The sequence below is a fragment of the Nicotiana tabacum genome, chromosome 4, assembly GCF_000715075.1.
Source record: "Nicotiana tabacum cultivar K326 chromosome 4, ASM71507v2, whole genome shotgun sequence".
NCBI classification, from domain to species: domain Eukaryota; kingdom Viridiplantae; phylum Streptophyta; class Magnoliopsida; order Solanales; family Solanaceae; genus Nicotiana; species Nicotiana tabacum.
Genome location: NC_134083.1, coordinates 49,084,105 through 49,111,619, shown reverse-complemented (window position 1 = coordinate 49,111,619; position 27,515 = coordinate 49,084,105). Strand labels below are relative to the sequence as shown.

The window sequence follows — 27,515 nt, the reverse complement described above, 5'->3', positions numbered from 1 at the left end:
CCAACCTAGTTTGACATTGTATGTTCTCCTTTTTTCTTCTCAAGGAAATTTTTTGTCCCAACATTTGTGGACTTGTACAAGGTACTAATAGAATTTTTGTGATCATCTTCTTAATTTTCTTCTTCGAAAAGAACATTTTTACTCGCCTTTCCCCTCTCATTTCAAACTTCTCATCCTATCTTAAAGTTATTGTCTTAATTTGAATTAATATTCAAAACAAACTTAAGTTGAGGTCCCCTTGTGATAATGTCAACGTGTAATAAAATACTTAAAGAGTTTGTATTAATGTACCTTTTCAAGTATTTAGCACCCAAAAAAAAGAACGGTAACAATTCAAATTTGGAACTTGTGAAAGTGTTTTCCTATCCAAGATTAGACGTATAAGCTTCCATGAAATTAAATATGAAGATTTTGAGACATCTAAAAGACGAATAGAGCGACAAATTAAATGATTTCGGATAGGGATATCTGCTTGAGTCTCTATTTGATAATCTCTTTCTAACTCTGAAATTTGACAAGTGAAAATTGCAGACTACTAATAAAAGTTCGATTTAACTAATCAAAAGGTGTAATATTTTAACCGTATGATGACCAACACTTTGATTATTGTTTCACTACTTAAGTAAGAATGAGGAACTGCTGTATTTTCTCCATTTATTTAAGTCAGCCCAAAATGCAACAATAAAAACATATACTGTATGTCTTAAGTGCAACTGTCTTGGTGGGTGCGTGTGAAGAAATATATACAGAAAGGACCTAAACCCACCAACCTCGGGCCCCTACCACCGGGTGTGGATCTAGTGCAATGGTTATACTGATTTATGTGTACCTAGTAATTTTTGCTTAGATCATATATTTTTATTAAAAATATTTAGTTCAAAATTCAATCCGTTGGTCTGATTAATATTATATATATATATATATTATAACTTGAAATTGTTATAAAAATTTATAAACTTAAAATTCTAGATACGTTGCTGCCCGGATGCAGGATTGAGGATGTCATTGGCTTTCGGGGGTGGGGAGAAAATACCGTGGGAGAGTTAACATTGGAAAATTGTGTTAATTAAGAATCAAATATATACATTTCATATAAGTAATACTCCAATTATTTGGCATAGGATGATTTTATTTTATTGTTTTGTGTCAATAATCAAATTAATTTCAAGATCTGGCAATTGACTGGTAATTTTGTAACACAATTTATATTTTACCCTTTAGATGGTTAAACTCCCATTCAATGTAAACTTTTTGTATCATGGCATAATTTTATTTTCCTTTTCCCATTTTGTGTTAATGATTAGGACTTTCCTATTGAAGTAGAAAAAATGAGTAAATAAATTGTAATCGAATGCATCTGCTAGTAGCATTTAAAAACGGTTAAATTACTCCTAATTAGCGATTTTATTACCGTCAATCAAAACTCAAATTTTTCTCTATAAAATTGAAAATAAAAGGAGATAATACACATGATACTAAAATAAAAATTATTCAAAATAATTGTACATTTTGCAATAAATTCATAAAAGAATATTTCTGTTCAATATGTAGATGAATCTAGAATACATTAAATTAAGAACAAAGGGGGCATCAAATTATAGCTAAGACATTTAAGATATTGAAAAAGGAGAAGAAATAACATAAAATTGACTTAATCATTTTCTTGATAAGTAAAAAAGGTGATTTCCACACATTTGAAGTTGATTTATAAAACATGCACTACAAGAATAAATGGCCAGCCTTGGAAGTCCGACCAGAATTTTCAGTTAATGATTAGGAATATAATATTTACTATATAATTCAATATTGAGTTTAAGTCGATAGCATTGGGTGTATATCTCAGAATTTCTTCCTCAGTTAAGTAGAAGAGAATGAAGGACAAATTCAAAATAAATGTCAAAGCTATTCAAATACTCCTTAATAGTACTATCATAATTAAAAGATTTAAAAAATGATTGATGCATTTAACAACAAGATTTAAATAAGATATAATGCAAGCAATTATTTAGTTGGATCTCTGTAATAATAACCAACATTGATACCATTTTATTCTGTAAATTCTGTGTTTTTATTGATCAACGTTAAGTGATTCTCTATAATTAAGTAGTGCACTATCGTAAATGATCTTAAAAGCTCTAGAAATAGCTTGCATGAATGGAGAATCAATCATCAGTATTTGATTATGATATATATGTTGAAGTTTAAGAAGCTTTTAATTAGGTTTTGTTTGTTCACTTGGAATATTAAATTAGTAGCTTTTACCTCCCAGTATTAAGAATTTAAATAAAAACGTTAATGCAATAACACCAGGCGTTATGCTAGGGCTAATTTAGCACCAGATGGATATTTAATGATCCTAAAAAGAAATGTAAAATCTTAAGAATGAGAATTTGCTTAGTGAAAGTGATCAACATACATTCTCATAAGAATATAAATTTTAGTACTAATTGTAGATACCGACTAAACACCTACATGTTTTATATATGTGATGAAATAATATTATAAATGTATTGAAAAGAATGAAAACACTAACTATAGTGTATGCATAAAATAATATTGCAGCTACATTCTGTTACGACGTACAAATAGTTAAAATTAATATTCTAAAGCTTAAAAGGATAGATGAAATAACCAAGTAGCTATAATTAATGCTGTATCAACTCTTTTGCCAGAAAAAAAAAAATAGAAACGTACTGACAGTAATTAAAAGTACATAGGATAAATGGGAACAACTAAAATTTTAGCCATACCGGAGATGTTAATAATTTGGCAGAAAGAATATAGGTGTAGATTCATAAGTTACCTCGTATTGTACTTTTGTTTTTCCCCTAGCTACATAATTTATAAGAAAAAGTAATATTAACCTGAAGTACAAGTAAACGCATGCATCATCCTTCCTGGGAAATAATCAAATAATTTAAGATATTCACCGAGTTCTTACGATGATAACAATAAATAATTTAAAATCTTACCAACAAATAAAAGAAAATAAAAATGATGGAGTTGTAATGCATTATGAGAGACAATATGATTCAGATCTCAATAGATACAAAAGACGTTAGGTAATTTTTTCCATCAATCCAAATTTTGGTGACAAAATTTTTATCAGATACTTATATTGCTGATAAATAGCTAGCATGAACTTATTGAATCAGTTGATGTGCGCAAAATCCCAAAAAACTTACTCGAACGTACAAACACCATCGTTATAATAAATAAATGATTAAAGAATAAAACTAGACAAAAGTCTAGATTGGCCTCCCACCTCCCCCAAGAATCCTAACACCTAAATAAATACTACTCCTTAGTTAGGAGTAAAGTTGAATTGTTAATGGGAGACGAACTAGTAGCTTTAATAATGAAAGGTAGCAACCACTGCATATTCCCCTCTGACGTCATATGTCTCCGACCTGCAACTAATATTACTAGAACTACTAATAAGGGTTCTCAATTTTAATATATATATATATATATATATATATATATATATATATATATATATATATATATATATATATATATATATATATATATATATATATATATATGTATTTGTCTCATTACACTAATAGTTTTAATAGATCATTGAAATTTTATGTGTTTGGTGTTAAACCGGTGACTTGATAATTAGAAATTAGTAACGATTACTGCTATTTGCTTACTGATTTTAGCTTTATTATTTGGTTGATTGTAATCCAAAGAAACAAAAAAACATACCAAGCGAAAATCATTCGCGCGGGATGGAGTCGCCCTCTAGCAAGAATATTTTAATCTAAAAGTGGAATGGTAAAAACTTAATTTCATCCGTTATTTATATCAATTCAATAAATACATACACACACATTTAGTTATTATTTAATCATGCTAAATTTTAGTATAGTTTGGGGGCACAGATCTGGAATATTAGCCGGGTCCTAGACCAGGTACCGAGAGGGGCGGACCCACGTGGAGAGGTGAGGGGTCACTGGCACCCTATAGGCTCGGGAAAAACTATGTATATGTTACTGTATAAACGTCGAGGACCCCTATAATAATTTAATTGTGCCCCAAAAATAACAAAATAATCCTTGGTTGCAATGGTTCTGAAGGCTATTTAGTTCCATTCTCTAACTGCCAGACCCAGGATGAAGACCCAACACCAGCATTATTTCACCATTTCTTTCTTTTTTCCTTTTTTAATTGTACGATAGTTTATTACTCCATATTTAGTAATCAACTTGGTTTATTTATTTTTTAATTCAAACATTAGTTTAGTACTATTACATAGAAGTCACTTAGTTTAATTTTTTCTTTTAAAATCTCTCCATCTAAGCTCCAAAACTCAACTTCTTTTCACGATTAGTTCTTTGTATCTTCTACACAAAATACTCAAAAATTCTATTGGAGATACATCTTTCTAGACTTTGAAAAGTTAATAAAGAGACACAAAAATAATGATTAAAGACAGTAGGAAAGGGGGATAAAATATTTTATTAACTAGTTTCATTAGTCAATAATCTTTATCTCTAACCAATTATTATTATTATTTTATTTAGAAAAAATAAAGACAACTAAAACCCTTCTCCCTTCAACGGTTTAGTACTAGTACATAGAAGTCACTTAGTTTAAATTTTTTCTTTTAAAATCTCTCCATCTAAGCTCCAAAACTCAACTTCTCTTCACAATTAGTTCTTTGTATCTTCTACACAAAATACTCAAAACTCTATTGGAGATACGTCTTTCTAGACTTTGAAAAGTTAATAAAGAAACACAAAAATAATGATTAAAGACAGTATGGAAGGGGGATAAAATATATCATTAACTAGTTTCATTAGTCAATAATCTTTATCTTTAATTAATTTTTATTATTATTTCATTTAGAAAAAATAAAGACAACTAAAACCTTCTCCCTTCAACGTTTACTTTGGCAAAGTAGCAAGTATTCGTGCACTCTGGGACTTCGATTGAGGCTTTTTGGACTGCTTACAGACTTTTATTAGTCATGATTTTAAGTTTTTTTTTTTTATGTTTTTAAATATTCTTTCGGCCACGAACTCATAATCACTAAGTGTTCAAAGAGTTGCACGCCAAACTTTATTGCAACTTATGTTATTTTCATATTTACGTTAAAGATAATGGTGCCCCCGCGACGTTCAAATCCTGGGTCCGCTTCTTGATACCGAAAAGCGAGTGAAAACCAAAAAGAAAGTTAGTTTGTGCCCACCTATTTTAGCAGAAGATCAATAAGTGCTATTTTAAGCAATAGGCTAATGTATGGGCTTGACTTGTGCCAAAGATAGTTGAAACATACCGAAATTTGACTAGGATGTATGAAGGAATTATAATATTAGACTGGACAGAAAATGTAGAAAGTGACAAAGAGATTTCCATTTCATCTCAAAATTTCCCTTCACTTAAGCATGTAGAAACATTACTTTATGCAGGAATAAATAGATAAAGCTACACTTGCATTTCTTCAACTTTTTAAGATAGAATGAACAACACTCTCTACCACTTAAATGATTATCCTAAAATGGTAGGAATAAGACATGTGAGAATTTAAATGTTAAAACTATCTTATGTTAGTCTACAGTTTAAATATTTACTATTTTTGGTCCTTCCAGCCGAGGGTTTAGAGTTTCTTTAATAGTGGCTTTTGACTTGAAGCACATCACATATATGTGAATGTGATTGAATACTAGGGAAGTTTTATTAGAAAATAATAACTTAAAATCATGAATTCGCCTCTAAATTTCTTCTTTTATCATGTGGGGAGATAATTGAGCTGCAATAAAAATTTGCAATTCTTTTTCTTTGTTTTCTATTATCATTCGCTTACAAGTTATGGGCTTATGTATAAAGTCGACTATATCGAAAGCCTTATTTTTCCTGGACTCCAGCGGTTTAGTGGCTCAATTTCTTTGACTAAATTTCAATTCCTTCAGATTTTTTTGGTACATACTTCCAGTCTAGTTTTATATAAACATCAAACACAGTCCTTCTTTTTTTTTAATGTAACTAGCAATCTTTTATCACACTGTAGTTACTACTAAAAGCATTGTGTATTATTGAACATTGCTGTTTTAATCAGTAGTTAATATCTCCAGCTTCTTTCAGAAATGGAAGAAAAGGAAAGAGGAGGTACTAAATTAATGAAGAACTATGCATTTACACCATTTTAATTAGTTAGCAAATGAACTGGTGGTGATTCTTAATGTTGGCTGGTAGATCAACTTCATAATGATGTTGAAGCATTCATGCACCTATTTCACTCATAATGAGCACTCCCTTTCATCTCGACAAACTTTTTCAAACGAATGAACACGCATAAAATGTTAAAGATTATCAAAAGAACGTGTAATATACGCGTGATTGAAAAATCAGTTGGGTAAACAATTAGGTATAAGATTTTTCTCATCTAATAAATACCTTATCTAGGGGTAGCTTGTCTTCAGTATCTAGGTGTATTACTGTATACATTGAACTAGCAATATAACTCCATATAAGAGAAATATTCTCAACGAATTTCCACCACACTCATTTAAATCCTCGATTTGGATCAGTGCAGAGCAACAGGCCAACAGCATTGCTAGCTGGTTGCTATACGTTTTACGCTATTGTTTCACCAAAATTAAATTGATATTCTCTACTCCAGTTGCCAATAGTGAATAGACTATGCTTTAATTAAATACCAACCAGCTCTTCTAGTTTTTTTTTTTTTTTTTTTTTTTTTGTGGGGGAGGTGGGTTGGCGGGGGGAGAATAGGTCTAGGAGTCAGGTAGCCGGAAAATTACATTGTATATATAAAGTTAAATTTTATTTTTATGTATATATATTTATATATATTAGGTGATGAATCATATTGGCTTCTTTACATGTGTATACCTTTTTTTTTAATCATCTTGGTGAAAATCTTATATCCGCCACTGGTTAAGGTTATGCGATAGGATAATACTATTTTATTTGACATATTTTTAACCATACTTCATTCTCTACTTTAATATTGACATTTTTTTTCAGTAAACTAAACAATTCTAAAATCTCAAGAAAATGGAGATTGATCGAATTATCAGGTATATAATTGTTGGGATATTCAGTACATAAGGAGCATAAAAAATCAAAAGGATGGAAAAAGATAGCACAAGGCATGCATGAGATTTAATTCTACAATTCTAAATACTCCGTAGCAATATAGGATAGAGGAATTAAGATAAAACATGTTATGTTTACGGGTAATTACTTTTTTGCCTTTAATTACCCTCATTTTCTACAAGTATATATCTCATGCTTTTACCATCGTATCACAAACGCTTGGATTGATAGAAGAAAACGTCAGAAATTAAATGAAGAAAACCAGTGGTACATCAAATTGCTTAAAATGAAATGGTTTAATGTTTTAAGTCTGAAAAACTCTCTCCTACACCATATATTCTGCCGAAAATAACTTTGTACCGATAGTTCAGCGCCACCAGTCCATAAATATGGGGACGTTCTCACCTGTCTTTTAATTACCATTTTTATTGTCAACTACTTAGACTAAAACAATAATAGAGATAAAACTTGTCTATGTAGTACTTTGTTCAGAAATTAACTACTCGTGCATTACCTTTATTGGTCTACAGTTGAGCTGTCGTGCCAAAAAAGGGAAGTGTATTATAGCCAACTGCACTGAATTGATGACCAAACAGCTGAAACTTGTCTACTTGAACCATTTCCTAAAATTAGGTCCAGAAAACATAGAAGAAAGTTATGCATTTCTGTTGGTCAATTTAATTTTTTCATACATCATTACATCATATTATCCATCTTGACACATATATATTAGCCATTAACGAAAATAGGTTAATAATATTTTTTTTCATCAAGATCATCTTTAAATATTATCAACTGATCATCTGGGGTTAATCTATGGATTATTTCAATACAAAATTTCAGTCCGAGTTCTGATTGACAACCACTACTATATTCTGTACTATATACAAAAAATAGAAATAGATACACAGACTAAAATAAATATTTAAATGTATTTCAGAAGAACTAATGAATTACTGTGAAATAGTACAGTGTAAGAATGATACTAGTGTTGGGGGCTGGAAGAGTCCGATCTGCTTTGTCGTTTCTTCCTGTATCTCCAGGCAACTTGTATCCGCCTTGCTGCTAGCCCTCGCCAATATGGCGATTCATACCTTAAAGATTATCAGCTATTAAATAGTTCCCATGGTGACAAAATAGAGATTGAAACAAGAAGAAAGCAAACCTCTAGATATCATAAGTATTTTTCCTTTTTTTAATTAGCACATAAGGTTCCATCCTATTCAGCTATGATACCAGAAAAGTTCATTGTACTACCCAATCCCCCCCCACACACACACATCCCCCGGTTGCATAAAACATCCGTCGAAGCAAAAGATGAGAAGATAAGAGAGCGAAAAAGAAGTACTAAAGTCCATGAAGATAACAGCTTCAAGCCAATGATATGTCAAAAAAAGGGAAATGGGGAGCAAAAACAAAGAGACAAGGAATGAGGGAAAAGGGGCATTCGGCTGTGAGGAAGAAGAGGCGCAGAAGCATAACATTCTGGATTGCCCAAAGAGATAGTTTAAAGACAACATAACATTCCACAATTTTTTTTTGAACAAATAAGATGATAAACTTCCTCGAGTTGAAGAGTGCACTACAAGTATATATGCTAAACTATTGTTTTTCTCTAATTCTGCAGAATGATATAGATTATAGTTTTGCTGGTGGTTAGGAATGAAAGTATAGAAAGAAACCTGAATGGGTTTTACTTAGTGATATTACTTGAGTAAAGGCCCAATGATTTGGAGCTACCACCTAGTGGCGGAACCAGAAATTTATACAATGGGATTCAAATAAATTCTAGGATGTCACAATTGGAACTTGAGCCTATGACCTAAAGCAATTTTGAACCCCCTGTACTACTATATTTGAACTTTTCTTTTTTGTCAAGGGGATTCAACAGCTCACAAATAACAAAAAAAAGATAATTTTTACTCTATTCGCACAGTGTAATTTCCGATGAAGGGAACCCCCTTGACACTACCTAGTTCCGCCACCGTTACCACCCAACTCTAAAATAATAAACATGTAAATCTGTCATCATGTCCAGAGAGGCCCTTCTAGTTGAACTTCTCATATTCTGTATGGCTACTCTACAGATCTGACATTACAAGTAAGAGTCATGAAAATCAATGCCACGTTATTTTGTTTATCATCATGCTTCAAGTCTTAAAAAAAATCCATTGGAGATTCAGTAGCTATAAAATTAAATTACCTTATGGCACCTTGAACACGTGGACTCCTCAAGAATCTTGCGAAAAGATTAGTGACTTCTTCAAGATCTGCAGCTCGCAATATAAATGCTTCAACATTTGTTAGGCACCTAACAAGTCTATTGCTCAGTAATCTATGTCCTGGAATTCTGATCTTTTTCCCATCTGAAAGAACAAAAGGAAAAGCGATGTTAGGAAATATTCATCACAATATGTATTTCACACTCAGAACTTCATCTCTTCCTAAATCGGAAAATCATTCAGAGCTTATCGAAGTTTTAGATAAGCCATCTGATAACCAGGAAGACTAAAGGCAGCCAAAGTTTTAACTGCCAATCATATGGTTTTCAATTATCTTCACTAAGTTGTGTACACTTCATTAAACGGGGAAGTCACCTCTGTGATTAGACTGATTGAAAGTTCAAAGCAAATATTTATCTGAAAACCATCAAAATGTAGATTCAAATCCAACTTCTAATTGGCCCTGACATCCTTATGATCACTGAATGGCCATCTCTCAACACCAAAGTTTTCAATACAATCCAGCTTTTGACATTCCCAGTTTATTTAGTCTATATTGTAAGAGGGCTAGCCTTGGTGAACCATTTATGATTTTACACTACCAAATGATAAATGGAAAAGAAGGGGGGAACCACTTGATTTTCTAGTTTGTATATCGGCTTCATATCAAGAACAAGACAAGAGAGACACTAATCCAGGGAAGTTTGCATTATACCTAGTGTGCTGTAGACTTGAATTTTCTACACATTTGTCCTTAATTTTCTACACATTTGTCCTAGTATAAGATCAAAATAAGAACTGTTCACCAAGGAAGGAAAATATGCAGAAGTTCTGCACGACACAAGTTCTTCAGCAGCCAAATTTTGACTGTAATTGATTATCACATGCACAGAGAAATGGAACTAAAGACTTGGGGCACAGAACAAGCTTCTCATAAGGGCTTGTTGCATGCAACAGCAAACTTAATGTGAGAAAGCAGGGGAGAAAATATATTATAGATATTAGATACTCAATATAATACAAGAGGTCCTGTTTATAGCTATAGTCTACAAAGTACATATTACTCCCATTCCAATGTGGGACTACACATAACTAATACTTAATATGACAAGTTTCTAGTGCAATCATCACTCCAAATTCCTGGTAAAGAGCCCGGTTACTGGTTTAACTTAGTGCTTCATATGGATCTAGAATACTCACAGATGAACACTTGTGCTAAGAATGTTGGTTGACTCAGCACAGAAAAAATGTTGAATTTGGCACTAAAATCTGCATTCAGTTGGCCAATAGGGTGCTCTAGATTTTGAATGCACACATTAGAGCTGGATATTTTTCAGTCTTGATAATTACCAGCTTTGAATCAATGAAAAACCTCTTGCTTGGTCACCCATACTACAATCTAACATTTGAGTAGGACTGCAGCTAAATGGTAATTTGGATGCTAGAACTTAAAGTAGGTCCACACTTCCATTCATACCTTGAGAGGTTAATCTTCTACTGGGAAAAAGATGCAATATTTCAGCCATAATTGTCAATAGATAAGAATTCTGTCAATACTTCCTTGATACTAAGTTCACTCATCACAGCTTCCAGACCTGTTCCATAGGTCTAGCCTGCATTTACCTGACATAATACCTTCATCCTTTTGTACATTTCACTTTTCCCCCATTCATCATCTCTTTGTAGGGGTTATTTCATGTTTAACTCATCCATGCATAGACAAGCATATCTTTTATATTTCTTTTTCAAATTTTGCGCCTTATTCGCCTTGAGGGGGAAAAAGGGGTAGCTGAGCCTCAAGAGGAGAAAAGGTAGCTGAGTCAAAGGAGCGTACAGTGATAATTTGAATAATATGGAGAGTACCTATTTGGATAACAAGAAATGGTGGAGTTCAAGCGAAGCTGATGAATCGATTTTATAACCAAAAAACAAAAAGAGCTAACATTATATCATGCATATATGCCAACGGTGCACTCACAAGACAATCTTCAAGAGATCTATAATCACCTCTGTTTATCGAAGAGTGCTCAAGGCACCATGTGAGGAGTTCTTCCCCGCAGGCATCCCCTTCAGACAAGGAGGCCACATTTCCATCTTCTCCAATACTTTCCATCTTACCCCGGATTATGAAAACCATTTTGTCAACCAGACCACCACGGTATAAAACTTTGCTTCCTGCTATGTATGTTTTCTGTCTTAACCTCTCACAGATGGCATCTATGATGGGTTCATCTAGAAGTGCAAATATCCGAACCTGAAAATCAATAACATAATATGATGTCATGATGAAAAATTATACATTCAATATAAAGAGCCATTGAGAAAAGCAAACAGCTTAAATCTAACCCAAACCAGGAAAGCCCCCTTTTTCCTATTAATCTGGTTAAACTAAAATTCACACAAAAATGACATGTTTCAGAATCCAGACCTTGATTGGCTAAACTCAATGGTTCCAATCACAATATATGTACTGCAAGTGAGCTTGTCTATGAAAAGCATGACGAATAACAGAATAAAGAGAAGATGAATGATCCAAATGATAATGCAGCTGGAATTCACCTTTTTGATGAAGTTAAAAAGATGTCTCCGTATATCTCTTAGAAGGTCTTCAGGAAGATTCTCTAGTAGCATTTCTTCATTGACCCCTCTGGTAGCTGCCCAATTATATCTCTCTGCCTCCCGAACTCTCCTACAGGGGAGACGATCATGCTTTTAGGTTTTCTTGTAGCAAGTAATGGGAATGGATTCACTAAAAGCTCATTTCTAAGACACATGGTAGTTTATCATTTTGGATTAATATTGATCAAACTACTGGTGCTTTAATTTGCCTGAATAAAAGAAATACCATGACAGACTCGTCCATATTTCTAGAACAATATAAAGGAAGTTTCACTGTGGTCCATTTAGGATATCGCCCTAGCATTACAGTTGGAGTTACATAACATTATAGAGAACTCCAATGGGTGTGTAACACTTATGATGCGGGACAATCGAAGGAAAACAAGACAAGTGTGCAAGGGCAATTCAAAATAAACTGGGGAAGGAATTTTTAAGTCCTTAACCCTCACAAGGATATCAAGATCTTTAAATGTCAACTCTCAAATCACTCTAATTAAATTAAACAAATAATAGAGAATATTTAGGTACCCACTTGCAAGAGTGACTGCCAAAGGATACAACTAAAAATTAGTCAGGACTATTCAGGACTATAAACTTGGTTAAATATAGACAACTAATAACCAGGTAACATCTCATAAAACTAAAATTTGCATCCAAACAATCAATCAGAAATATACTTAATTTGAGCTTCCTCTGTACTTGCATCCCACATAACTAAACATACAGGACTTAAGGCCACATTGAGCTAAATATAAATAGAATCTTAATAATTCCTAAACTGTGATATCCTAGTCTGTGGAATGCAAAGTCGAGAAACACAGTTCCATCTAGCAAAAATTTCAAGCTTCAACTGGGGTCCAGAGTTACATGCGAGATATGATGATGAATAGCAGATCAGGTGTGCACTCAATCCAGGGATACCCTCACTCTATACCAGTATATTAAGGAGAAGAAAAACTGCAGAGTCTAGAGTTAGATGTCAAGGAAAAAGAGCATTAAAGGCTACCTTCTCAGTTCTTCTGGCAAGCGCCTATGGCTCATCCATTGTTCAACGTCACGACGTCTCAGAGACATTTCTAACCTCCTGCAGAGAAAACATAATACTTATCGACAGTTGCACAAAAGGTGGTGCACAATCAACGCAAAGAGATAATAAGAATCGAACAATTACATCCAAGTAAGAGAACATTTATCATGTTATACAATAAGACTGGTTAACAATGTCCCAAAATTTCTACTCGACCAAATAGTTTTGTCATACAAAAATATTCCTCCAGGTGGTATTTCACTTTTCAAATTTCCTACACATAACTAATCTTTTTCTTGAGAAGAGGCAATGGCTTCATGTTCAGTTGAGAGAAATAGTTACAAGATACTTATGTATAACTCTTGTTTGCAGAATATTATAGTAACTCTCCCACACAATAAATCTCTTCAGTTAACTGTTAGCGGTCCCTGAATAGACTAAAAATAGCATAACAATCATGATTATCCACAAGCATCAAGTATGTTACTTTAAAAATAGGCCTCCTTGGCATACACAAATACTGAACTAGTTCAGTTAGCATAGTAAAAATAAAAAATTACCTGCGATCTAGAGACTGCAAAAAGTTTTGCATATTTCCAATCAGGAGGGCAAAAAGTAGGAGTCCCATTCCGATGATAGCCATTGTGAAAATAACTTCCCACACAAAATAACTCGGGATTTGATTGCCAGCTAGTGTACTAATTTGCTTTGCAAATACACCATTTAAAAAACATGGGTCAGAAGTACAATTTCCACATTAAATGACACAAGTAACTTCATGAATGCAATGTCTAAAACTCCTGGTTTGTGTCAGGATAGGATGAAATCGTATTGATATTATTGTGCCAAGATATGCTCAATCAAAGTTAGGTTTCTAATGTTTGTGATAATCATTACTCAATAATATTAATTATGGAGGAAAGAAGAAAGGTAGCAAGATTGAGTGAAAAAGAAGAGTAGAAGCAGAAGAGCACACTGCCGTGGAGCTACAAGATTAGCTGCTGTGGCGTTGGAAGAAACTAGCAAGAAACAAGTATTATCTTCAGCACTACAGAACTGAGAATTATCGCAGCACTTCAATGACCCTGTATCAGCGCCAAAGCAGAATAAAGTCACCAGGCAGTTCTGCAACTTGCACCAACTTTGTCAACTTCAATGATATAAGATCCTCAGATTTCTCGGGAACTTTCGGCCCCCTTGAGGAACATGGAAATGGAAAAGAGAACACCAGTTTTTAGAGGATTCAAGGGAGAAAAGAGAAGAATATGGAGGAACATCCGAGAACCAAGCTTCCTATTCTAGCTTCTCCATTTAGTGGTGAGGGCCTAAACCATATTTGATGTAGTCCTGTTGAAGCCAGATCTTCACCGGCTTGCGAGTTTGTTCTCAATCAAAAGAAGGATTCAATCTCTTAATGATTCCATTGACATTTTAGCTGAATTTTGTTTTAAGATCTAAACCGAAAGGGTGTCTTTGAACCAAGATTACCTAGAATATGCAATTCAATGAAGACAGACATCGCATATTTAGGAAGGGTACCACTTTATGAAAGCTAGTGCCATGGTACTTGCATAGTGAAGAATCTAAGGATATATATTGACCTAAGGAGAACTTATATGCTTAGAAAATTCATAGTTGCCAATTGTATCTAAAAATAACAATCTTACTTTAGAGAAATAAATATGTGCAGTTTATGCTTGTTAACCTAAGATTTGAGCATTAGGTCAAATAAATTTCATAACATCATTTCTCATTGATAAACTTCTTAACCCTGACTCATTTCCACCTCAAGTGTGAGAAAATTATTTGACTTGTTGTAGATCCACCTATTCACAACCAAATCGATCTCTCAAATAACGCATATTACAAGATTGCTTTGATAGCATATATAACCTAATTCTCGTGGGATTCTGTGAGCTGCTAAAGTGCTCAGATCACATCAAACCATCAGGGCGTTTTTTTGGGCATGAGAAACACAGAAAAAGAAGAGCTAGTTGTCTTTTGGCTTGAGAGAAAACTTTATCAAAACTTGCACGACTTGGAGCTACAGAATTTCACTTCATCAAATTGTTCTTCAGCCTGGGTATCAGATTCCCTTTGGTGAACTTTTCTTACATCCAACAAAAAAGCGACCAAAAGTATATCCAAAATGCATGATGAAACTAGGATTCCTTCTACAGACACGAAGAAGAAACTAGAGAACCTAGGTTGCATATGAGATAAAAGTATAATGGTTCAATATTACGCACATCAGTTTCAAAGTCAAGAAGTAAAATTAAGATATCCAGCTCCTCAAAGACAAAAAGTTTACAAAAGATGTAAAAAAAAAAAAAAACTAGCATAATGAAACCAAAACCACGTATGAAATAGAATTCCGAATACTAATCATATTAGTTCGACTCCTAGTCCTACGTCTGGAAGCTAGGGAATGATAAAAAAAGGAAGGTAATTTTCGATCCCTTGTTTGGTTTGAGGAAGCAAAGTGGAAAGAGAGCTATAACTTCTTTTTGGGGTCTAATAATTTCTGTGGTTTCTCTTGCACAAAATAAGAAATGATCTCTCCACTACGTAAATGGTTGTGAGTTCACGTTCTCATCATCTTTGGTAAAATTAAGTCCATCTTGAAGACATTCAAAAACAGATCTAACGTAGTTTTTGGTAGATAACCCCAATTTAAGTTTAATTGTACATCCCAGCAGAGGAAGACCGTGCTACTTTTCCTACTTGTAATTTCTGTTCTCTGCCTCCCTCGCCCTAGTTTCTAAACATAGGGAAAAGGTATGACAATATCTGAACAACTTATCACGCAATGTGGATCTAAAATTGGGAATTTCCTACAAAACAATAAAGCTTTTGCCTGCCATAGTACTCGACCAAAATGTTTGGGAACACAAAAGTCAATTGAAAGCACTCCAGAAAAAAGTTAATAATTCTTTATAAAGAAGTACTCTTACATAAATTTGAAGTTATACAAAAATATCAAGAGCTCTGCACCTATCACATCTGTGTTTCTCACACGGGAGAAAATATTATTGATTATCTAAAGTGTTGCACAACGCCTTATTTATATACAGCGATTACACAATAATAGGTATCTACTTCCCGATGTGGGACACGATAAATGACTAACTACTTAACACTCCCCCTCAAGCCAGTGCATATAAATCATTTGTACCGAGCTTGTTATAGATGTAACCAATACGAGAACCAGTAAGAGACTTAGTGAAAATATCAGCTAGCTGATCATTCGACTTCACAAGTTTTGTAACAATATCTCCTAGAGAGTATCTTTACTTTGACAAAGTGACAGTCGATTTCAATGTGTTTAGTCCTCTCATGAAATACCGAATTTGACGCAATATGAAAAGCAGCTTGATTATCACACACCAGTTCCATCTTGTTGATTTCTCCGAACTTCAACTCCTTGAGCAACTGCTTGACCTAAGCTAGCTCACACGTTGCCATAGCCATGGCCCGATATTCGGTTTCGGCGCTAGATCGAGCAACTACATTCTGTTTCTTGCTCTTCCAAGAGACCAAATTACCTCCTACTAGAACACAATATTCAGTCGTATAACGTCTATCAGAAGGTGATCATGCCCAATCAGCATCTGTGTACCCAACAATCTGCTCGTGACCTCGATTCTCGAATAGTAATCCTTTGTCTGGAGCTGACTTTATATACCGAAAAATGCGTACAACTGCATCCTAGTGATTATCACAGGGAGAATCCATAAACTGACTTACAACACTCACCGGAAAATAAATGTCAATTGCTTAGCATTCGGATCCATAAGAGTGTCAACAGGTCTGCAGCCCATCATTCTAGTCTCCTAAAGAATGTATAAGTCATACTTCTGCTGTGAAATAACAATACCTGAGCTAGACTGAGCGACCTCAATACCTAGAAAATGCTTCAATCACCCAGATCCTTAGTCTGGAAGTGCTGAAAAAGATAATATTTCAGATTAGTAATACCATATTGATCATTGCCAGTAATAACAATATCATCAACATAAACCACCAGATAAATACACAGATTAGGAGCAAAATGCCGATAAAACAAAGAGTGATCAGCTTCATTATGAGTCATGCTGAACTCCTGAATAGTTGTGCTGAACTTACCAAATCAAGCTCGAGAGGACTGTTTCAAACCATATAGTGACCTGCGCAATCGGCATACAAGACCACTAGACTCCCCCTGAGCAACAAAACCAGGTGGTTGCTCCATATAAACTTCTTCCTCAAGATCACCGTGGAGAAAAGCATTCTTAATGTCTAACTGATAAAGAGGCCAATTACGTATGGCAGCCATGGACAAAAAAAGACGAACAGATGCTACTTTAGCCACGTGAGAGAAAGTGTCACTATAATCAAGCCCAAAAAACTTAGTGTATCTTTTTGCAACAAGACGAGCCTTAAGCCGATCAACCTGGCCATCCGGGCCGACTTTGACTGCATAAACCCAACGACAACCAACAATAGACTTACCTGAAGGAAGAGGAACAAGCTCCCAAGTGTCACTCGCATGTAAAGCAGACATCTCGTCAATCATAGCATGTCGCCATCCTGAATGAGATAGTGCCTCATATGTAGACTTAGGGATAGAAATAATGGACAAAGATGATATAAAAACATAATGAGGTGATGATAGACGATGATAACTTAAACCGACATAATGAGGATTAGTATTAAGTGTGCATCGTACACCTTTGCGGAGTGCAATTAGTTGACTAACAGGAGACAAGTCCGCAGTAGGTGCAGAATTTGATGCAGGACGTGAATCACCTGGGCCTGATGCTGGTCGTGGACGGCGATGATAAGTCAAGAGTGGTGGAGCTGCAGAAGGTTGAACTGGACTAGGTGGTGGAACTGGAGCTATAGGTGGCGGAGCTGCAACTGGAGCTGTAGATGGTGGAGCTGGAGTTGTAGTGGAAGATGAATGGGAGATAGCGACTGAATCTCCAAAAGATGAAACTGGTAGCACCTCAGAAATATCTAAGTGATTGCCTGGACCTGTGAAGTATGATTGGGTTTCAAAGAATGTAACATCAGCGAACATAAGGTACCGTTGGAGGTCAGGAGAATAGCATCGATACCCCTTTTGCATTCTCGAGTAACCCAGAAATACGCACTTAAGAGCACGAGGGGCTAACTTATCTTTTCCTGGAGTAAGGTTATGAACAAAACACGTGCTTCCAAAGACACGGGGTGGAAGAGAGAACAAAGGTAAGTAGGAAACAGGACAGAGAATGAAACTTGATTCTAGATAGCTGAAGATGGCATACGATTAATAAGATAGCAAGATGTAAGAACTGCATCCCCCAAAAACGCAACGAAATATGAGATTGCATGAGTAGGGTACGAGCAGTTTCAATAAGATGTCTATTCTTTCTTTCAGCTACCCCATTTTGTTGAGATGTGTAGGTATAAGATGTTTGATGAATAATCTCACGAGAGTTCATAAACTGCTGAAATGGGGAAGACAAATACTCTAGGGAATTATCACTACGAAATGTGCGGATAGAAACCCCAAATTCATTTTGAATTTCAGTGTGGAAGGTCTGAAAAATAGAAAACAACTCAGATCGATTTTTCATCAAAACTATCCAAGTGCACCTGGAATAATCATCAATGAAACTGACAAAGCAGCAGAATCCCAAGGTAAAACTGACCCGACTAGGACCCAAACGTCTGAATGGACTAAAGTAATAGGTGACTCTGCTCGATTATCAAGACGCCGAAGGAAATGGGAGCGAGTATGCTTAACGAGCTGACATGACTCACACTCTAGAGTAGATAAGTGAGATAAAACAGGTACCATTTTCAGAAGTTTTGACAAACTGGGATGTCCCAACCGTTTATGTAATAAATCTGGTGAATCAGTAACAGGACAAGTTGTTTAAGGAAGACAAGATGTGAGTCCATGTGATTTAGCAAGGATAAGGTAATAAAGTCCATTTGATTCACGCCTAGTACCAATGATCCGCCCCGTACTGTGTTCCTGTATAAAAACAAGGTCATCAAGAAATAAAACAGCGTATTTAAGTGATTTGGCTAAGCGACGAACGGCTATGATATTAAAAGGACTACTGGGAACATAAAGAACTGAATCTAAAGGTAAGGAAGGAAGTGGACTTGCTTGATCTATTGCAGTTGCCATGGTTTAAGAAAGAAATATGATCAGATGCACCTGAATCAATGACCCACGACTCGGAGGATGAAGATTGGGAGACACAAGTCACGCTATTACCAGTTTGAACAACAGAAACTATCTCAGAAGATGTCTGCTTACATGCTTTGTACTGAAGGAACTCAATATAATGCGCTAAAGAAACCATCCAACCTTTCAAAGTGTCGGTTCCAATTTTGTTACTACCAAAATTCTAACAACCTCCATGAGGCCTAGCTAACTCCCAAAATGTAAGAGAAACTACTGTTCACTTTCACTGTTTCGCTGTTACTGTTCACCAGAAAACACCGTAGCTAGCCGGAAAATTTCAAAGTTGTCGGAATCTGTCGGAAACAGTACTGGTGGACTCGAAATTGCTGTGCGAACAGGCTGTCCTGAAGAAGCTCGGCCAAAAAATGGCCGGAAGAAGCCTCACGCGCCGGCGCCTGAAGTCGGAGTCTCGTTGGAAAATATTCTTCCGGCGGCGCGTGAGGGCGCGTGGGAGGAGGTCTGTCTGAGAAATGTTTACGTGTTGGTCGCCGGAAGCTGATCTACCTCGTGGTGGTGTTGGTTTTTGCACAACACCGACGGATATGAACTTTTTTCTGCGGACGGTCCTGATTTGCCAGAAAAAAGGCTGTTTTTTTTCCTTCCCGGAATCGCTGGAATTTATGCACAGCGATAAATATCTCACAATTGCTCTGATACCATGTGAGAAAGAAATATATTATTGATATTAGATGTTGTACAACGCCCTATTTATATAGGGTAATTACATAATAATAGGTATCTACTTCCCGATATGGGACACTATACATGACTAACTACTTAACAACATCCACTAGAGCATGTGATACAAATTTCATTTTTTAATACAAATCGTACACTCACAATCATGAATGCTGGGATAAGATACCTGGAAGCCCCAAAACAATGAGTACACATATCTTGTGACAACACTCCCTTCGGCTGTTAGATTAACAGCTTGTTCATAGATTCCATAGTCAAAACCACCATTAGTAAAACAAGCAGCTGCATCAGAATTGTTCTTCCACTGGCCCCATGTTGTATCCGACCGAAACTTTCTGTAATCGGTGCCATGACCACAGTCTATGAATTCCGTACACCTTGCTATGTTTGAGCTACGACAAGCATCTCGAAGGCATTGATTCACCCTCTAGAGATGGAAGGAAAAAAGTTAAATCCGAGTATGATCTTGGAAACAAGGACAAGGCGGCTGGTAGAAAGCACTTAAAAATTTTCAACATATTTGTTTCACGCATTCCCGCAAACCCCTCTACCCTCAGAAGTGTACTAAGAAGTAAAAGTAATGGCTATATCATCAACAAAAGACATAATTAAATTTAAGTAAGGAACAGAACAACTAAGCACGGTGAAGAACAAGTATTCACCTGTAAACCAAAAAGATACCAGCATGATCCCACCACATGGCTCGATAGAACAAAAGTGAGAAGATTTATAACAAAATTTGCCCATGCCGACTCAAATATAAAACCACTTGGAGACTGGCCAGCTAGCAAAGGCAAAAACCTGTACAACCTAGGAATGTACTGGAGTAGTATAGCTGCCCTCAATAGATTCTTCGCGTAATTTGCCCCAGATGATCCAATAGACTTGGGCAAAACCAATAATATGATGATCTGCACATAGCAAAAATATTAATTATACCTCCAAAACCAAGAAGTGCCAGAGAAGGCAACAAGGGAATTAGCATTACTAAAAACTTAACTCCTACAGGTTGGGTACGATAAAATCAACATAAGGTTGTCCTACTACAGCCAGTTAAAAAGTGGGTGCCGTTGCTAATTCTATCAGTATTGAGTCCTAGTGTATCTGAATTATGGAGTACACAGAAATGTAGGTTAGAGAAACAGAAGAGAAGGAAGGCACATTTACCTGAGGAAGTGGTAGTACGACGAAGAAGTCAAGGACAAAGTATCCAGAAAGATAATTTATAGCAATCTTTTTAGGGTTGTCAACCAGGTCACCTGCTCCTACCACCCTAGATTCAGGAGCAACATAAGCTAAGCGGAACTGCATAAGGTTGGCATCACGTACGCACACATTATTGAAATAATAGACAAGATGAACAAAAGTAAGTGTCTCTCACTTGTCTCTATGCAGGAAAGTGGGAGTACGAGAATAAGGTCAACCAGCTTTTGAAAATCTATTAACTCTTTGGTTGGCTCATTGAATTAACTAAGCATTAAACTGGATGCAGTTGAGTTGCCAATAAATATTTTTAGTTTTAACTTTAATCTGCAGAAGAATAAAAATGTCAATCTAGAAGTATCATTCTGGAGAGACAGTATATATATTATAAAACCAACCAAGAAATAACCAACCAAAAAGCCAGTTATGCTGACAGGTGACTAGGAAAAGAAAAGCACCAGATGACAGCTCAAATGGTGCACAAAGAATATTGCACAGGTAAATTGCTGTTGCTAATCAGAAAGAAAAGAGGATTCTGCAGAGAGAAGTGGGAACTGTCACCTGAAGAAGGATGTGAATTAAGTAAACGATATCAGTGATGCTCCTCAAAATCACAATAGTTGTTGTCATGGGCCAATTTAGCACTATACATTTGTTCCCCTAGAAACAAAACAAGAAAATTAATCTTTTAGAGAAAACTTATTCAATTGTAAACCTTGTTTACCATAAATAGAAGATTCTGGCACTACGGAAAAATTCCAATGAGCAAGATAGAATGTAAATTTCCATGTAAATACCTAATAACAAAAAATATTTTAGATTCAAGATCCATAGAAAGAAAGGAATGTCTTGTATGAACAAAAATTTAAAGGAGTGGAAGGTCTCAAGATCACAACATGCCTACAAAAGCATATGAATCCTGCTTTAACAGTTTAAACTCTTATCCTGAAAGCATAAAACCTCCGAGAATAACTTCAGTTGAAGAGATAATGGTCATTCATCTCAGGCATAACAAAGCGGCTCGATGTTCTTGAGCTCGGAGTGGCCTACTCTAGACTGAATTATATTTTCCACGGCATGATCTTGTCTAAGTATTGGAACGACAAAGCCATCTTACATAGCTAGTAAATACTGTTCATTTATTTCAGCACAAACCTTTTGTAGTCTTTATAATTGATAGGTCATCTGCATCCTAGGGCCATGGGGGGAATATTGATATTGCATGAAAGTTATGTTCTTTATTATGCATGGCAATTATTGGAGCTTTGGTTCCTTCACAGTTTCTAGAATGGAAAGCTCCTATAAAGCAAAAATACAGAAAGGATACTTTAATTTCAGTATGCACAAGGTGATGGAGTGATCATTTTACATATTTGTGTATGCCTGTCATGCTCACCAAAATTCAGAAGGACATACTTTCATTATCTTAATTAAGCTATCATCTCTTCACCAACCTATTCACTTCCTACTTTGAGAGAAATGAATTGCACATCTTAGATAGTAGTAAAACTTAGTGGGTGAGAGACAGAATGACTTGATTCTTTCTTATCCAGGTAAAAGCATGTCAAATAAGGTGCAGTATGGAAATACACTGCGTGTACCCACGTCTAAGTAGCACAAAGTAAGTGACAGATTTTACACAAAATTATGTATGATTTATCCTATATAACCAAATAATAGAAGGGAAAGTGATTTCACTTTCATAGAACTACAAAAGAATACCTGTTGGACATAAAGCAAAAAGAAGAACATGGGATCTATAAATACTGCAAATAGGCATGAGATGACAAAAAATTTGTTCCACTTCTGGACAATCTTCGCATGAGGATTCATGACACCAGGAATATATGGATGCAAGAAAGAACAAGTTCTCTTTGCCCATCCTTTTGCATCTCCATACAGCATATTATGGAACTGTAGAGCACAATAAGAGCAAAAAAATGAGAGAAGTTAGACAGCTCAAAATCCAGTGCATCCTTTGGAATTCATAGGAAATGAGATAAAAGTATCTAAGAGCAACATCTGAAGTACCTCTAACAAAGCAAATCCAGAAAAAGCAAAAAAAAAAAGAGAGAAGAAGAAGAAGAAAGGACATAACTACTCTATTCCTCTCTTTTATTTCCTTCTCAGGAAATGACATGGAACACCATCTGCTCAGAGCCTCAACTAACTTTGAGGAGGCAACCATTATTACCCAAGACTCATCATAACAATAGAAACGTAATTGGAAGAAGCGTAGACCACTTTTTTGACGAAAGATCTTATGCTTCAGTATACTTTTATTCATCTATTTCTGGGGACTTCACAATCCCTTGTTATTCTTATAACACCTTGAGAACCATTGCGGGAAATGTACTAGAACATCTTCAATGTTTCAACATTCGCACTAAGCACAGAAAGAACTATAATCAGCACAAGCAAAGACAGAATGGGAGGAAGGGTAAAGTATTTTAGTATTGGAACTGCTAGTCAACCATATGATATAATCATCATTGTCATCTTTTAATAATCACAGACATATAATTATCTATCATTGACATAAGAGGCACCGTGTACTCGTAGGGAATAAATTCTGTAAATATTCAGGCACAAGGATAATAGGTGAACAAAGGGTCAAAGATACTTACAATTGAACTTACAAATGGTTTACACTGAATACAGATAAAAAAAATCTTATTTGAGACATTGATAAGGTCACTGATATTGGAACTGGAAACCACAAAGCTCTTGTAATTGCAAAAACCATAACCGAGGATAACATCAAAGTTTGAGCATTATGGATTCACCATTATTAACTTGAATGCATAAATAGGGAAACTTGATTGGCCATGCAAAGTAGTTTACCAAAAAATGAAAGCCCATAAAATAAAAAAAAAGCAATTCTGTACGTGATCAAAGCTGAAATTCTGACTATGTGAGATGAAAAACAAAACGCACATTTTGAAAATAGTGTGCATGGTAGATAAAGCTAGAATCCAGACACTGAAAAAAATCACATAATAGCACATAGCTAGGAAGACATACATTTAACTTGAGCAAAGTGCAATACCCTGTGATCTATTATATCTGAAGACTTTGAATATTTTTGCCGTGGTTTCAAATGGTAATAGGTTGGGCATGTTGTGCAGTAAGGATCACTGCACATACCCAGTTGTCCAGACTTCAATAGATGTTCATTTTTTCCAGTGTAGTCATTATTAGGCCAACCATTTCGTTCCGCACTGCCAATTGAAGGATATTTTTCTGTTGTAGGCAGAGTTGGTTTGTGCACTACTGCAGCGGGAGTGGGCCAAAAGCTATTCTCAGGCTTGCGACTAATATATAATGGCCCGCTCATATGAACCAATGACGTTCGCCTCTCACTTCTCAAAGGACCAGTATAGCCTACAAAACTACTATCATTTTCAAAGGAATCCATAGAGCTCGTTGGCATTGATAGAGATGCACTCCTTGTCCTGTACGTAAAACGTCGATTTTGAAAGCCATCAGTTTCATCAGACTGCGGAAATGATGGTGATAACATCGGCATCTCATCTTTTTCAAAAGTCCCCATCCCTCAGATACTCAACCTGCAAGAGGAAATCAACAGCATTTTAATGAAATTTCTTTTGTCACGAAGCTTGACAGCTTAAAGAAAAAAAGGTGCAAAATGACTTCACAACTCTTTGTCAACAGAAACTACAAAATCTAACAAAGAAATAAAAGTTTGACGAGTACCGAAACAAAATTCTAAACTAAGCTGGATTACTTAATGCAACTTAGTAAAGCAAATAGCAGATTTCCAAGACTGCAGGAGGAAACTGGAAAACTAACATCCACAGTGAACAAAGGTTTTCAGACAAAAGCATACTGAGACAACTGCATAAGTAACAGAGATGATTAAGTGAGCATGCATTCATCTCCTGAGACAGATAGATCTGTATACTTTTGCTCAAATACTTCCACACTGCTGGGAATCTATAACAATGCATTGAAATTATAATTTTCTTTAGGAAAGAAAAACGTGTACCAAGAGAAAACCATAAGTTGACTTTTTTTTGATAAGGTAAGACTTGCCATAAGTTAACTTTTTTACCATAAAATTAGACTCATTATGGAATAGGTTACTGCTCTTCTTAGAACTTCCACTCTAAGTTCGCTTTCCCTTCCAATACAAAAAAAATGAATGTCTAGTAGCTAAGTAACATAAACTCCCCTTGAAGTAGATGTTATATTCACATAGCTAGGTACTAGAGCATTGAATTTCAGGGTTTTTTTTTTAAATTAAGAGATATAATTAATTATTTTGTCAAACTCATTATCTTCCAATCATATCTTCATGTCAAATGTTTTTCAATAAGTAAGATAGATACCCAACTTGTTTGGGACTGAGTCGTTGTTGTTGTTGTTGTTGTTGTTGTTGTTGTTGTAACATAGATATGTCAAGTCTGTTTTGCTCTCACAGAAATTTTAAGGAAAGAAGAATGGTTTTCCTATACAACTGATAGTCTGATACCTCAAAAATTTCATGATCAATAACATGCTTCACCGAGGCTAATTTTACTTGTCTGGACATGCATGCCAAAATTTTGTGCAACAACAGAAGCAATACTTGATAGGCATTGTATGCGAATAATGCGAGTCTTTCAACAAAAAAAGCTCTTTGATGATTATAAAATAAACCAGGAAATAACTTAAATTTTGCTTTTGCCATGAAATAATTGGGATAAACATAGAATTATGGGTGCATATGAACAACAGAGTACACACACTACTCTGACTAACAGACGGCAAAGTTCTTGTGATCATCGAAAACGAAAACGATCACCAACTTATATGTAATACTTCGAAAGAAAAGAGATTGAAAAATATCAGAAATCCGACAGTTCAACTTCACTTGTAAAACAAGGGTTACTAAAATTCAATCGCAAGCAAACTCAAAGAAACGTAAAACCAAGTATACAAAAGCTATCTCTACTAAAGAAAGAAAGTGAACCTGATAATTCCAGCAGAATTATTCTGGCATTGGGAATAACAGGAGTAGCAGAGAAAGAGCAATGGCCAATTTTGGATTTAACAAATTACGAAAGAAAAGGAGCCAAAGCGATTAGCGGTAGAAAAAAAGAGAGACGACTTCACAAGACTTACTAAGAGAGCGTTGAATTTATTAGTCTTTCCTTTCCTACTTGGGTCGTCTTTAACGACTCCGTCGTTATTCACGCCAAATACGGTTGGGCTCCCTCTATTAATAGGGGAAATTTTTTATTTTTTAGTCCTTTTGATAAATTTTTATGTATTTCTTATTTGGCATATTTAACATTCAATTAAATTAAAATCTCAACTTGTAAATTTTTACAAATTAAATAAGACATTACTAAATGTTACAATAAAATATTACTAACTGTTACACTATGCAACGACTTTTGTTAAGTTTGTATTTCTTGTTCAGCATTAATTTTATGCTTTTACTAAAAAGGATAATTTTATATAAGAATAGCACAAATATAACGTACTTTCTATATAAAGGAATCAACATTAAATCTTTTAATTAATTGAAAATTTAAATGTTTACACTTTTATTTTGACTTATGAGAACTACTAAAATAGGAAAACTCTAATAAAAGAGTTAAAAGAATACAAAGGACTTTGTATACGGGTAAAACCGAGCTCGATATTTGATCGAGCTTCCGAACTCCCTGATTAGGCCAGAGTCGAAATATCTGTGATCGGGTAAAGTCGAGCTCGAAGATCGATCTGACGTCTAACACCATCAGCCAAGATCGGCACATGATGATTATGATCGAACCCAAAGCATTGTCAAAGTTAGCCATCGAAACCATCAGATTTTCCCTCGAGTTTACCGAAGGCGTAACCGGTCATGTTTCTAACGGTCTTGAAGAAAGTTTTGCTAACTCATCCGTTAGGGGCCCGTAATTCTCTCCATTAACCAATCATTATGACAGAAATCACGGAACGAGTCAAAAAGGGACCAACGGTCAGCAAATCATGGACTTTTGCCTTTTATAGAACAATAAGAAAATATCTTAAAAGGTAGGTTTTCCCTAATATATAAAGGGGACTTAATAATTCATGGGACACATTATAACATATACTGATAAGCAATATATTCTCTAAGTTCTTACTCTTTGATATCTTTGTATCAATAAAAGTGCATTCAACTCAAGGGTAGCTTGCTTTCCTAAGCTGAAATCATCCAATTTGTGTGGTTTGCAGTTAAATGTGTCGCTATTTATTTTAATTGTAATTTAATTTATCGCTTTGTATCAAGTTAATCCGCATATCCTTTAAACCCCTAACAAATTCAATTATTATCTGATTTTGAGGGTAAACAGTTTGGTGCCCACCGTGGGGAGGATAATAGTGGTTATTTGATACAAATCTCCATAACACACACTACTTTACACTTGCTCTTTGAAGTATCTTTGATTTTAGGCTAAAAATGCCAAACTCT

At 35.1% G+C, this 27,515-nt stretch overlaps 1 protein-coding gene across 10 annotated transcripts; it reads right to left on the bottom strand.

Moving 5' to 3' along the window:
* Positions 1-7,295: 7,295 nt before the first annotated feature.
* LOC107767106 (putative cyclic nucleotide-gated ion channel 20, chloroplastic) lies at positions 7,296-26,221 on the bottom strand. Of its 10 annotated transcripts, none has more exons than XR_012708661.1 (15): positions 26,040-26,221; positions 24,114-24,633; positions 22,787-22,978; positions 21,626-21,724; positions 21,029-21,166; positions 20,524-20,772; positions 20,028-20,288; positions 13,500-13,645; positions 12,919-12,996; positions 11,853-11,982; positions 11,301-11,547; positions 9,275-9,437; positions 8,042-8,165; positions 7,586-7,694; positions 7,296-7,480 (listed from the first exon to the last, which is right to left on the bottom strand). XR_012708661.1 is itself a non-coding variant. In XM_075251821.1 (14 exons), the coding sequence occupies exons 2-13, from the start codon at positions 24,615-24,617 to the stop codon at positions 8,057-8,059; spliced, it is 2,316 nt and encodes a 771-aa protein (XP_075107922.1). In that variant the 5' UTR covers positions 24,618-24,633; positions 26,040-26,221; the 3' UTR covers positions 7,296-7,694; positions 8,042-8,056. The 10 variants fall into 10 exon arrangements, 5 of the variants coding, with proteins under 5 accessions (XP_075107922.1, XP_075107923.1, XP_075107926.1 ...); XR_012708662.1 differs by having other exon boundaries at positions 7,296-7,476; XR_012708663.1 differs by having other exon boundaries at positions 8,058-8,165.
* Positions 26,222-27,515: the final 1,294 nt, after the last annotated feature.

Coding starts and splice junctions, on each gene's coding strand:
- LOC107767106 (XM_075251821.1), bottom strand. CDS start 24,617: ATGGGGACTTTTGAAAAAGATGAGATGCCGATGTTATCACCATCATTT. Junction 21,725..22,786: donor TTTTGCTTTATGTCCAACAG/GTATTCTTTTGT, acceptor TTTTGTTTCTAG/GGGAACAAATGTATAGTGCT. Junction 20,289..20,523: donor GGTATCTTTTTGGTTTACAG/GTGAATACTTGT, acceptor TTCCATCTCTAG/AGGGTGAATCAATGCCTTCG.